Source organism: Nannobrachium achirus, assembly GCF_963921795.1.
Source record: "Nannobrachium achirus genome assembly, chromosome: 14".
Classification (NCBI taxonomy): domain Eukaryota; kingdom Metazoa; phylum Chordata; class Actinopteri; order Myctophiformes; family Myctophidae; genus Nannobrachium; species Nannobrachium achirus.
This window is the reverse complement of record NC_137821.1, coordinates 9810230-9824929: the sequence shown is the minus strand read 5'-3', so window position 1 is coordinate 9824929 and position 14700 is coordinate 9810230. Positions and strand designations below refer to the sequence as shown.

Sequence of the window (14700 nt, the reverse complement as noted above, 5' to 3'; positions counted from 1 at the left end):
TTCAACAGAACACAGGAAAATATATCTATTAATACGTTTTGGGGAGAGGACCCCCAGACCCCGGTTGGGGAGTTCCGCGCACCCCCCAAAAAATAAATCTCCTGGATTCTGACAGTCCAATGTTGACAACCCTGGTCCCTGCTGGCACATAATATTTAGATCAGTGGTTCTCAACCTGAATTTTTTTCTTTTTTTTCCTGATTTGCACTCTCTACCAAATCTCTTTGCCAAAAAATAGCCAATCTACAAGCTCACAACGTGTCGCAACACAACGAGTTGCGAGCTACTAGAGATTTGGTAGAGAGTGCAAAAAATACTATCCCCATCCAAAGTGAGCTACCATCCCTATACAAAGTGAGCTGTTTTGAACATGCAACTCGCTTGAAACACACACAGCCGCCTCTTTTAGCTCATGTGGAACATGGCTGCCATCAGCGCCGCCGCGGCCTCTTCGGTTTCCAGTCACGTCGGCCACTTCTGGCAGAAATCTAGGACAATAAATTTCACTTTGACTGTCTTCCTTTATTGCGGCTGTAACTGAGAAACAGAGTGGGCACTGTGTGCCAGTGTGTGTGTGTGTGTGTGTGTGTGTGTGCCAGTGTGTGTGTGTGTGTGTGTGTGTGTGTGTGTGTGCCAGTGTGTGTGTGTGTGTGTGTGTGTGTGTGCCAGTGTGTGTGTGTGTGTGTGTGTGTGTGTGTGTGTGTGTGTGCACGTGCCCACATGTGTGTGTGCGCACGTGTGTGTGTTTGTGTGCGTGTGCGTGTGTGTGTGTGTGTGTGTGTGTGTGTGTGTGTGTGTGTGTGCGTGTGCGTGCGCGTGTGCGCGCGCGTGTGTGTGTGTGTGTGCTGTCCAAAAGCGTGGGAGATAAAAGCCCGCTCAGTCTGAATCCACGTATTAAGTGAGATATTGATGGAGAGACGGATAAAGAGAGTGACTGTATAGGATAGGATGACTGCATTGAGAGAGGCTGCAGGGACGGCTTGTAAAGTCATTGAGCGTATAGCAGGTGACAGGATGGGAGGATGATGATGCCACCACAGATATCTGGATGAATGTACAGAACATGAGGGGAGAGAGAGAGAGAGAGAGAGAGAGAGAGAGAGAGAGAGAGAGAGAGTGAACTTGAACTTCTCTTCAGATTACACAGTTTCCTGTACTTGCAAACAGTCTGATGCAACCAACGCAGACACGGGCAAAGACAGACAGACAGCCAGGGGAGAGAGAGTGTGTGTGAAGAGAGAGAGTACATCAGATCTTTTTTAATTGTATTTTTCTATATGATAATATATTCTTCTCGTCATCACCATCATCCGAGTCCTGGACCCCCGTTTCTTCTTCACCTCAAGTAAAAAGGTAAGAGGAGACTCAGCCTAGACAGGCCTGTTTTGTTTATCTTTCCATAATGTTGTGCCCATCTGGAAGGCTTTGCGTGACTTGCTTGAGGGTATTGTGTTAGTTCTTTTCTTCCCCGTTTGTTTGAAGTGAGGTGGGCATTCACATCACAAACAATCATAAGACAAAACCACCCTCTTGTATGATGATGAAGTAGGGATATTCATTCACGAAAATAAATACAGTAGGCCTACATACAAGAAAATACAATTTGACACATGGAGATACAAGGTTTCTGCCCGACAGCAACAATATAGAAAATCATTATTGCATAATGTAAGTATAGTAGTTCTCATATAGAAACTCATTATGTGCGTAGGTAGTCTACTTATTATAGAAATTGAAAGTGTGACATATCACCACACACACGTAAGTGTGTGTGGTGATGATACATACTGTAATACTGAGAAACAAAAGAAGAAAAGAAATCAGTTCCTATGCAAACTCACTACCCTAGATGAAGGGTTCCTAAACATTTCAGGCTGCGATCCCCCAAAACAATCATATTTTTTTCACAGGGGACCCCCCTAGTACCTACCGTGACAAGCACATTTACTTTGACTCTGTTCCACAAATAAATAAATAATAATAATAATAAAAAAGCCTGCCTTACTACAAGCTCCCAATGCCTTGCAGTGCCAATTTGGTATTAAAAAGACCATTCAATTGCAACTTTAGAAATGTGCAATAAGACTTACAGTATAAGACGTATACTGTATGTTGGTTTGTTTACTGTTGAGTGAGAAAACAATGTTGCACATTAAGCTAATCATCTGGGGACGCCTCAAAGTAATTTGAAGACCACCCTGGGGGTCCCAACCCCCAGTTTGGAAACCACTGATCTATATTACTAATGAATTAAAAGACAACATCCAAAAATTCTAATGGAATCAAATGTGGGAAAAACAAAGAGAGAGAGAGACAAACTGGTGGTGGTTTCCTTGATGTCGCATCTCACAGCCATGTTCACCGCATAGGAAGTAATGAAACAATTTTAAAGGTTGAAACCTACATACATTAAAACATGGGCTCTCTATCTTTCGGGCGGGAGCAGTATTACAAAAGCTCTACTACATCCTCCCTGGCTCCTCACTGGTAGGTGAGTCCAGGGGCGTCACAAGGGGGGGAAAAGTGGGACTGAGTTACTAGGGCCCAAGGTGGAGGGGCCTGGAATTATTTTATACTTTAGCGATTGAAATATAGCAGATCTACAAGCTCACATGCAGCGCGGCACCGAGTGCTGCGCTGCTATTTTTGAAAAGTCGTGAAAATGTGTGCAAATTGTTGAATATATGTATTTTTTTTAGCAAACATTTGTAACTCAAACTTTGCTTCTGGGGGGTCCCTGGAACTAAATGTTTTGAGATGGGGGTCAGTGGCCAAATACATATCATTTTGGGTGTCCTTCACATGAAAAAGTTTGAGCACCACTGACATATAGAAACATAGGTTTTTCAAAAAACCTTTGAAGGATTTGAAACATTCAAAGACTGCAAAGATTTTCACGATTTTTCAAAAATAGCAGATCTGCAAGCTTGCAGCGCGGCACTCTGTGCGGCGCTGTGAGCTTGTATATCTGCGATTTTTCAATAGTTAAAGTGCCCAGGGCCCAGAATTTGGTGCGACACCCCTGTCTCTATCTTTCGTAGTATTACAAAGTTTACTACATCCTCCCTGGCTCCTCACTGGCAGGTGAGTCAGTAGGACACAACATCAGCAACAACTCGCAAATGTGAGGGTGGGGAGGAATCAATTGGCATAACAACTACATTGGGGAGAAAAATGGGTAAAAAGCAAAGAAACAAAAAGAACATGTGGCTCCCAAAGTGGGGTTCGGGGACCCCCAGGGGTCCGTCCAGGGTCTGTTCATGGGGTCCCCAGCATAATGTGTTGATATAGGATCAAAAACAGTTTAACAAACGTTAAACCTGTATTAAATCAGTTATAGCCGGCACAAGATTTTCAAAAGATCTTAAATATTTATAAAACCCACAAACAGACGTAACCATTTTCATCCTGGCCTCCCTATTTTGGGCATTACAGGCGAAAAGCATTTTTTTATATTTTCAACAATTTTCACTTCAAAAATACAGAAAATAGCCGATTTACAAGCTCACAGCATGACACCAGCGTGGCTATTTTTGCTACTTTTGTGCGACAATCATATAACATACAATAAAATAGGCCAGTAATTTATGGGGAAAAAACGTAAAAAGATGAGATACACATTTTCTGACAGATAGTGACGCTGACGATATAGCGGTGGAAGGAAGTGTGTCACCACAACCAATAGGACGTAGATCTGATCGCAACATCCTGCATTTGTGGTTTGTGACCAGAATCACGTGCCAAATGTCAAATGCGGCCTTGCGGGTCAATATGTCTCAGTGTTAACTCAACACACCAGATTTTACCTTCTCATTCCTGAGTCTCTTCTATCCATGGCTTTCCAACGCCCCAGAGTGCATTGCGCAGACGTTGTACCGAGCTTCCGGCACCGCAGCCGAATGTGATTTACAAGCTCACAACGGGCTGCATCTGCGACGCGACGTGAGCTTGTATGTCTGCTGTTAAACCGGAAGTGTGGTCCAAATAATCTCCAGTAAACTCCCGCGGAAAGAGGTGGATACCTTATAACAACGTTTTAAAAATACTATCTCACTTTTGTCATGAAGAGACCTGTAGTCAACGCAAAGTTTAAAATATATTCTGAAACAATCACAGACTAAAGGAAAATACATTCTGACGGGGGCCGCTCTCCATTCCGACATGCTGCCATTCCGACATTGACTTCTAATTGTCTGAGTGGCGGCACTTCCATAGAGGTTAGGGGTAGGGTCGATTCATACTATAATAATGAGACTAGTTTATTTCGGTTCGGGAGGGCTCCCCGAACCGAAATTATTTCAGTTCGGGGAGAGCCCATTCATACTCTCTTAAGCGCCGAAGTCGCTAGTAAATATTGGATGTCCTTGGCATGAAAACGTTTATGGCCGATAAATGAGCTTAGCAGGACGGATACATACAGTATCTGACTGGCCCTCGTGGCTGCACGCTAACTGACTGGAGGTCCAGTCAGTGAGCAGAGGCTCCAGCAGCACCAGATGGAGACACACACACACACACACACACACACACACACACACACACACACACTCGCACACACGCACGCAAGCTCTACAAGCTCACGTTATAGACGTGCCACCTCTCTTTCTGCATGCATCACAGTCATAACTCGTCGCTTGCAGATCGGAATGGCAGCATGTCGGAATGGGGGGATGCATCCCATTCCGAGATCTTAACCAACTACTTAATACTAATAATAGATTCTGAAATATTGACAGATTAAATGAGAATACGCTCTGAACCCCCCCTCCTCCTCCGGACTGTGAAACGGTGGAAAGAATGGGTGTGGAAAACAGAGTAAATGAGTAAGATAGAAAGCTACTATCTTTTTGAACAGCACTTATCAGTTAAGAGAAGGCAGACGCTTGTTAGAAAGTGGGCTTGCACAACACGCATGACACCATGTCTCCTTTCCATCTTGTGTCACAGTGAGCTTCCTCAAAACCACTTTTACACAACGATGGCATCAGACAAACATGTGGTGGCCGCTTTATGTGTGACCAAATGTAACTTTGTGTGAACCAGTGAATGTGATGTATTATCACTAATATTTCTAACTAATATATTGTGTGTGTGTGTGTGTGTGTGTGTGTGTGTGTGTGTGTGTGTGTGTGTGTGTGTGTGTGTGTGTGTGTGTGCAAGATCATGCACAGATTGACCTTATCGTGAGCTCACGTGGGACCAGTCTCCTTTTCACAAACCAGTTTCTATACACAAAAATCGAATGGGAATTACATTTTATAGACCGCAAAAGCTTCTATTTCTTGAAAAGATATTTATTTACAATAAAGCTCAACAATATAATATTTCCAATACATAGGACATATACTATATTTCCTATGTATTGGAACTATTATATTGTAAACTTTGCAAGAAGTGGGCCTCTATAAACTGTTCAAGCTTGGTATGTTCATGAAAGGAATCTCACCTGCCAAGTAAACCTTTACCGAGCTATGAGGCCCATAGGGCAGGATCCTAACTCCTGTTTCTGTAGCACGAAGCAGCATGATGTACGATGACACTCCCTGGACATGGCGCTAGTATGTCGCAGGGACTTACCCCCAATCCAACCGAACCGGCGACACCGGCAGGCTATACAAAGCCAATGTTGTATGTGCCCGGACCAGTAGGCCAATGGGCACCCCTGGGTCCTATTTTTATAGTCTTTGGGATGACATGAATTCAATCCCAAACCTCCCAGTCCCAGGACGGACACTCTAACCACAACACGACTGAGATGGCCTAACTCTAAAACATATTTAAAGGAGCATAGAGTCAAATGTTATGATTCTCTCTCTCTCTCTCTCTCTCCCTCCCTCCCTCAGGTCCGACCATGTCCAACACCACCCCGACCAGCTGCGACAGCAGCGGCGCTCACAGCAACGCCACGGGGGAGGTGAGCGTCGTCTTCGTGGCGGTCTACAGCACCACCCTGGTCGTGGGCCTCGTCTTCAACCTCACGGCCCTCGTGGTCTTCTGCCGCTTCAACAAGTCGCGCTCGCACACCACCGTCTACATGACCAACCTGGCCTTGGCCGACCTGCTACTGGTGAATGAATGAATTAATTAATTAATGAACGAATTAATTAATTAATTAATTAAATAATTTAATAATTAATGGTGTATTTTGGTGCTTTACCGTAACATGAATAGATATGTTACTTCAGTTTCGTTTAAAGATAGGTGACACCGAAAAGGTGTAGGCCGAAGCCTGGGGCTTATTATGCCTCCCCTATTTGTAGTGTAACTTAGTTACAAAAAAACTTGACAAAAATAAAAACTAATAAAACAATTATCTCAGCAAATACACAACCATACATACACCCATGCATGTAATTAAAACTTTCTGTATAAGTACATAAAGAGACGTTTATGCACACATAATGTCCATCTCTGCTAAATGACTAATGTGTATTTTACTGATCAACCAATCAATCTTAATTCTTGATTATGCAGACCCATCATCGCAGTGAAAAGATAGAGAGCAAGAGCATAAGGGGAAAGAAGAGAGGGGTAGAGAAGACCCATAACATAAAGTGCATAATACGCAACTCTATCTAAAGTGTATGTGAGCTAAGAGACCATTAAAACAGAGTGCAATCAGGTTGAACTATTGGTGCATTTCGTCATTGTTGGGTGGAAGCCTTTTATGTCCAAAACCGTTTGTTTTGTATTTATCATTTTAAAAATGATTTAAACTAGTGAAAACAGCCGATCTACAAGCACACAACGCCTCCCACCACAACGCCTCCCACCGCGAGGCGTTGTGTGCTTGTAGGTCTGCTGTTTTCACAACTTTTGTGCAACGGCCTTGTGATAGTTGATATGATAGTTACCTACTCCTCCCGCGAGGGAAATTCGGGTATCGCAGCCCAACCCAGCTGCTTTTTTTCAGCTTAACCCAGCTGAACCCAGTGCAGGGGGAGCAATTAGGGGTTAAGAGTCTTGCTCAGGGACACACATCGACATTGCTATCCTGGCCGGGAATCGAACCTGGGACAACCAGGGGAACTGGTTCCCCAGGCAGGCTCCCTAACCATTCAGCTATGGCCGCCCCTTGTCTGATGAAGCAGGGCTTTGCTTCGTGAAAAAACATACACATTTGCAACTTGGAGATACGAGGTTTCTGCCTGATAGTGACGATTTATTAATATTGCTATCTAGGTGCTGGCGCTGCCGCTGAGGATCTACTACCACCTGGGCCTGCGGCCTGAGCTCAACCAGAGGCTGTGTGAGTGGGGCGGCCTGGTGCTGCTGGTCAACATGTACGGCAGCATCTTCCTGCTCATGTGCATCTGCCTGGACCGCTGCATGGCCGTCACCTTCCCCATGTCGGCCCGCGTGCGCGACGCCCGCAAGAAGTCTCCCGCGGTCTGCCTCGGGATCTGGGTGTTCACCTTCGGCGCCAGTCTGCCCAGCTATCTTTTGCAGGACGTATGTATCCACCTGTTTCCGCAAGAATTTACTGTAGCATTATTTGCTGGACACTTCCGGTTAACAGCAGACATACAAGCTCACGCCGCGTTGCAGATGCAACCGTTGTGAGCTTGTAGATCACTCTCGGCTGCGGCGCCGGAAGCTGCCTGCACATTCTGCGCAATGCACGATGGGATGTTGGAAAGTTGTGGATATGTCTGTACAATGATACAACAAGTACAATTCATGGGTGTCATTGGTAGTCCTACACCTACACCAGCCATGTTGAGGACCAACACAGGTGTTCTGATTGGCGTAGTTCTTTGCCAATCAGACAAATTGAAACACCTGTGTTGGTCCTCAACATGGCCTTGTATGACTACAAATGAAACCCATTAATAGTTGATATTTTATTAGTTTTTTCCCGTATCCATTGATTGATTGCAGACTTTATTAGAGGTTTTCATAGGAAAAGGTACATGACAGTACAGTTCATTGGTACAAGATCAACTAAAAAGATCAACACCACAAGAAAGCCTTTGGGCTTGTTTCAATTGGGGTCCATGGCCTCTGCATTGTAAATCCATCTTTATCATTATTTTGTTGATCTAGTTTACTTTACTTGTTAATTGTGGGCTCGCCTGGAAGGCGAGCACACGTATGTTATCTTCATTATTTATTTCTATACTATACTAGTCAGTATCCTCAAAACTTTGGCGCGCTTCATCTCCTAAACGCTTACACCTTTCAACACCATTCAAATTTTTATGTGTTCAGCTTACTGAGGACAAGTGTGCGTGTATTTTTCTTTTTGAAATGTTTTGTAGTTTAATTATAAAAAAATTAAAATGTTTAACTTTAAGCACCCAATGCATTTCCAATGGGTTTAGCAGAGTGAGACAGAGGAAAGGGACCCATGTTTATATTAAGTCGCTGTGGCTGCAATATTCACACTTCAGATATGCTATTTATATCAATGCGTTCACACAGGTCTGCTGTCTGATTTGATCCAAATGTCTAAGCTGTGTGATATATAAAACTATAGTTATAGTTAAAACTATAAATAAATGTCCCTCTGCTCTCTACTGATTGACACAGCTGTGATTAAAGGCTTGGCTGTCATTGGCTGTTCTGTGGTGATTTAGCCTTACATAAGTCGACCCTGCAGTGACAATGCGAAAGTCTCGGCAGAGACGTCTTAAAGGGGAAGACCACCCATTTTCAATATTGAACTATGTCATTAATATACCTTAGAGGAGTTGTGTGGAAATAAAAAGAAAGTTCCCCATCTTCTGTGTTGCCTAGAACTGGAGGATTGATTTTGGGGTTTGTATTGCAAATTACAACTTGATGACATCACACATTGTACTTTACAATACAAACCCCAAAATCAATCCTCCAGTTCTAGGCAACACAGAAGAGGGACACACACACACACACACACACACACACACACACACACACACACACACACACACACACACACACACACACACACACACACACACAGTCCCCGACTAAGGATTTGTATAGTCGACTATGATTTTAGTGTAATAGCGCAATAAGTGTAATAGTGTAATAGTGTAATAAGTGTAATAGTGTAATAGTGCAATAGTGTAATAAGTGTAATAAGTGTAATAGTGTAATAAGTGTAATAGTGTAATAGTGTAATAAGTGTAATAGTGTAATAAGTGTAATAGTGTAATAGTGTAATAGGGCAATAAGTGTAATAGTGTAATAGTGTAATAAGTGTAATAGTGTAATAGTGTAATAATTGTAATAGTGTAATAGGGCAATAAGTGTAAAAGGGCAATAAGTGTAATAGTGTAATAGCACAATAAGTGTAATAGTGCAATAAGTGTAATAGTGTAATAGTGTAATAAGTGTAATAGTGTAATAGCGCAATAAGTGTAATAGTGTATTAAGTGTAATAGTGTAATAGCACAATAAGTGTAATAGTGTAATAAGTGTAATAGTGTAATAGTGTAATAAGTGTAATAGTGTAATAGCACAATACGTGTAATAGTGTAATAGTGTAATAAGTGTAATAGTGTAATAGCACAATAAGTGTAATAGTGTAATAAGTGTAATAGTGCAATAGTGTAATAGTGTAATAAGTGTAATAGTGTAATAAGTGTAATAGTGTAATAGTGTAATAGTATAATAAGTGTAATAGTGTAATAAGTGTAATAGTGTAATAGTGTAATAGTGTAATAGGGCAATAAGTGTAATAGTGTAATAGTGTAATAAGTGTAATAGTGTAATAATTGTAATAGTGTAATAGTGTAATAGTGTAATAGTGTAATAGGGCAATAAGTGTAAAAGGGCAATAAGTGTAATAGTGTAACCGCTGCCCCTTGTGACGTGGGTAGAGCTGCGAGGGCCCGGTCATCGCTGCTTGCAGCTTTAATTTAATTTTATTTTGATTTAATTGTCCATACCGTTAAAGGACCAGGTCACCTCTGGGACAACCAGATCTTATTTTATTGTTGTGTGGGACACGATCAACACAATCCTGAGTAATTTCTTGTGTTCAATCTTTGTTTTTAGATATTTTAGTATTTCAGCATGCTACAACTGGTCATATGATGCTTTGTAGCATGATATTGCATCATCTCATGCATCATATGATGCAAAATGCATCATATGACCAGTTGTAGCATACTGAAATACTAAAATATCTAAAAACACAGATTGAACACAAAAAATAACTCAACATTGTGTTGATCGTGTCCCACACAACAATAAAATAAGATCTGGTTGTCCCAAAGGTGACCTGGTCCTTTAAGTTCATGTAATAACACTGCTTGTCTACATTGTATTTGCATTACCATTTTACGTCAGTAAAATGAAAGAGAGCATTGCCTGGGAACTTGACACTTTTACTATTATTGTTTTGGGTTGGAAGCGAGCCCACACTGTTTCGAAGGAACAGTTTTCTAGTATGTTTTAATACTGCCATTATGGAGTTTAAAGAGTAAACACACATTTATACTGGAAAATGTAATAGGCTATGCACAATATAGCTCTCTGCTTTCATTTCATGTCTTTCTGCACATGGTCAGAAAGCATACAGGTGTGATAGAAGGAAGGGAGATGGAGACAAAACATGCAGATTTTTCTATTTTTCCTCCTTCTTTAATAAATACTAAAGGCTATGTTGTAGATACATGCACAAAACATCCTCCCCTCAATAGTGAATGGGAATCAAAGGGAACCTGTGGTAGAAATATTTATAGTGTAACAAATGTATTACAAATGTGCAATATGTGTATGTAGTCTAAATCTCTCACAAGGCTACTTACTCATGTAGATGTACCTGCAGCTGTCACTCTAACAGCTGAGTTCTCTCCCCCACTACTTCACTCTGTGTCAGCATAAAACCTGTACTAAGTGAACCTATACATGGTCATTGCAACTTAACCAGTCAGCCTTATACTGTATGGTACTTAGTATAGCTGTTTAGATTCTCTCTCCATCTAGGGAGAGCACCTTGGTGTATAAGAGGTGTCCCATATGACACTTCAGGAAGTCTTCTGCCCGACAGGGCAAAGCTCTGGCCAGCAGGCCAGAGCTCTCTGATGCTGTGTATGCTGTTTCTCTGATGCTGAAATCTTCAATAAATGTTTGACTTCACCCTGACTGGATATTAATATTTTTCTATCATAACCAAAGCCACAGGCATTGCATTGGGGATTGTGTAGGTCGGTAAGAAATGTGACCCTATCCTGCCCTCTAGTGTCGTGGATGAAATCGTTCTGAACACATACAACATCCATTCTGAACAGGAGTACAGTATAGGCTATAGTAAATAGAAATAGGCCTTACTGCAACCTCACTGAGACAAATTCCTCACAGGATGCTATGCATACTTGCATAGGGCTGTCACAATTACAAATTTAAGTTGTCACACAAATAATTGTGATTAACGATTTCACTGTGTTTTTGGCATGAATAAAAACATAATTTCTGTTTTCCTTTTAGGCTGCGTAATCAAAAATCACACAGGGCATATATGACAAATTACAAAATTAAATTAGGGCTACAAAGACATAGTCTACAACTGACATATTTAATGAAATTATACATTTAAAATGGCAGAAATAGCTCATCTACATGTCACAAAGTCACACGTTGTAAGCATATAGATCTGCTATTTCAGGTATTTGGGGAAATTGTTTGAAAATGTATGAAAGGTTTTCATGGAAATGATTATGACTATTATACAAAAACAAGTGATCATCTCAAATAATTGCGATTATCGTGACTGGCCTGAAGGGCTGCCCATAGTACTGTCTCCGACCACCAAACTTTTCGTCGGAAAATGATGTAACTTCTGAAAAGCATTACCCCGAATTTGAGTTCGGAAAGCTGAACGAAAGGTTCGGTGGTCGGAGACAGTATGGACAGCACTTTAGTGTGCAAACAAAATAATCCAGATTCTCTTTTCTCCATTCTGCTCACAAACAGCGCAAGATCTCCTCCGAGCTGCAGTGTTTCGGCAGCCTGCCCGTCTACACCTACGCAAACCCAGGCATCGTCTTCTCCACGCTGACCGTGGGCTTCGGCGTCCCGCTCTGCGTGATGCTGGCCTGCTCCTGGGGCCTGCTCAGGTAGGGGTGGACGATATGGTGATAAATATCCTTGAGACGATACAATGTTTCCAAGATATGCCTTTTCAGAGATATCGTTTCTATCGTGATACAATTGAGCCTCATAAAAAATCCTGTTGAATTGTTAATACAGAAATTCATTGCAGAATTTATTTAAACCTTTATACCTATTTAAATCTGTAGTTCTCAAACTTTAAAATGTCAAGGTCTCCCCTTGACTCTGACAGTATAAACATTAAACCAAATGGACCCGTAATGGTTTCATTTGTATACTGTCAGAGTTACATACTTGTAAGGGTCAATTTAAACCTCCCAAAAGGAACCCAGCGAGTCCCTGGACCCCACTTTGAGGACCACTGGTCTAAATGTTCTGTTCTTTTTCTTGTAGTTTTTGTTAGCCTTGTAGGTGGTTGTAACTTGTAAAATAACCATAAAAGCCAACATGAAAAAGAATTGTGATAAGGTTGTGTATCGTGATACCGCTTGGAAAAATATCGTTATATTGTATTTGTCCATATCGCCCACTCCTATATGCTCAGGGCCATCCGGCGCAGCGCGGCGGCCCAGACCGACCTGGTCGACAGCCGGAAGATCAGCCAGATGATCGGCGTCAGCCTCTTCGTCTTCCTGCTGAGCTTCCTGCCGTACCACGCCGTCCTCGGCCTGCTCTACCTCTACCGCCACGACGTGCCCTGCCCCCTGCTGGGCGCGTACCGCTACAGCCTGATGCTGGCCTGCCTCAACGCCATGCTGGACCCCCTGGCGTACTACTTCACCACGGAGACGTTCCGGAAGAGGATGGACCTGGACGACGTGCGCAAGAAGTTCCAGCTGAACAGTCACAGCTCCGTGCAGGGGAACCAGAACAAGACGGAGGCGCCTTTCAATACTTAAAGACTTGAAAATTGAACAGTGTTCTTGAGAGTTATTTAATTGACATATTCTTATGTATTTCCTGGTGACACGGGTCTCGGCCAATCACGGCGATGGCCGGGCGGAGCTGGATCGCACCGAGCTTCCCAATAAGCGCTGATTCTTGGCATGACCCCGAGATGTAATGTCTGTCCATAAAGTATAGAAAATATCAAACAAAGGCAATGCTGAATCATGTTTCTGTTAATGTACTGCCTATTTCTCGTGGCAAATGATTTCTGAAACATTTTAGTGAACTCTTTAACTTAAAAAAATAAATAAAAGATTATTTGTGACGGGTGCCAACCATGTGTGTTGACATTCAACAGAGTAGCACTGCCTTCTAGTGTCTAGCATGGTGGTGTAAAAGAACTGGAGGTGGCATGCAAGCAAGCTTTCATTTCAATGAATCTTGAAATTTACTATACCGTAGCTCTGTTTGAAAGGTTGACTGTGGTTTGACATGATATTATGTTACAATTGCCACATAACTGCTGATGTAATCACGCATTACGTTTTTGTTTGACAAGAAGCAATTAAGATTGGACTTTTGATGTAAAAATACACTTTTGTTTTGCATCTATCATCAACTATGTTCCCATTAGGACCACATCTAAACAGGTGGGGGAAATCCTCCCTTGTCTTTTAGGCAGTGGTGTGATATGGATTTTAGAAGTGTGGGTCCTCTAAATTCATGACGTCATGTGCGCACGCAGTTTTTATTGTTAATTAGTGTGCATATGAGGCGCGCGTGCGTGCAGCAAAATAAGTGTGGGCTCGCTGAGCCCACGCGAGCCCACGGCATCTCACCCCTGCTTTTAGGGATGTTGACAGTTCTGACTTAGAGAGTACATTGGGGCCCCACGTGTCAGCGAGAGGGAACTGTTTTGGTGCTCTCAAACATAATAATGTTTTTATTTGTTTCAGCCATGTTTGCTTTTAAATTACTGTTTTACATCAACAACAGTTGACTAGTGAGCCATCGTTGTCTAGATTTACAATGTACAGCCCGAGTGATAACCTCTAGCGCTCATGCATCAAGAAAGGTTTCACACTTGCACTGAAACTGAAAAGAAAAGGGAGAGGAAGCAGAAAAGAATAAACAGTTGAAATCTAGTGACTAAGGTTGCACTTTGAATGTTGTGCTCACAACATTAAAGGTTCCTATTCCTTATACCTGTAATAACGCACATATAGAGGAAGGATACTGACACGTTTCAGACATAGGCCTTCCTCAGCCTTTCTAAACTATTGTGTTTCTGAGAATTGCTGAGGCAGTGGTGTGATTATAATTACCCCTAAAGATTCCATTCCTCCATTCACTTTTGGTGAATGTAGCCTTGGCCAGGAACATTTGATGTCTTCAGGCGGTACCCATCGATCATCAGGTGTTTCGACCTTTATACCGCTACACCCTCCTGATGGCAGGGTCGACAGTGGTGGTCAAGTCACTGCCCATCTCCTCCTCCTGACCAAGGCTAAACTCCTCCCTCCGGCTACATAAATTATTGTTTATTTAAACCAACAAGAGGCTGGAGGTATTGGCATGGGTCCCTCCTGAGGTCTTGAGGTGACACAGGTGCATAGAAATCTCCAGTACTGTGGGGTTATTCCTGCCTGGGGCTCTCCTTCGTCTCACCAGCCGCTGAAGCTGCGCGCTGCACCTGTGACCCCTCTTCTCCACACTTGGTCCAGGCTTGATGTATTTTGCCTTTTGTGTTCCTGCAGATCTTTCTTGCAG

At 42.5% G+C, this 14700-nt stretch overlaps 1 protein-coding gene across 1 annotated transcript; it reads left to right on the top strand.

Moving 5' to 3' along the window:
- Positions 1 to 421: 421 nt before the first annotated feature.
- On the top strand, positions 422 to 12941 carry LOC308297792 (lysophosphatidic acid receptor 6; the record flags this gene model as incomplete). The annotated part of the gene is made up of 6 exons (XM_080741359.1): positions 422 to 466; positions 3042 to 3084; positions 5844 to 6067; positions 7183 to 7452; positions 11905 to 12047; positions 12587 to 12941. The coding sequence occupies 6 exons, from the start codon at positions 422 to 424 to the stop codon at positions 12939 to 12941; spliced, it is 1080 nt and encodes a 359-aa protein (XP_080597485.1).
- Positions 12942 to 14700: the final 1759 nt, after the last annotated feature.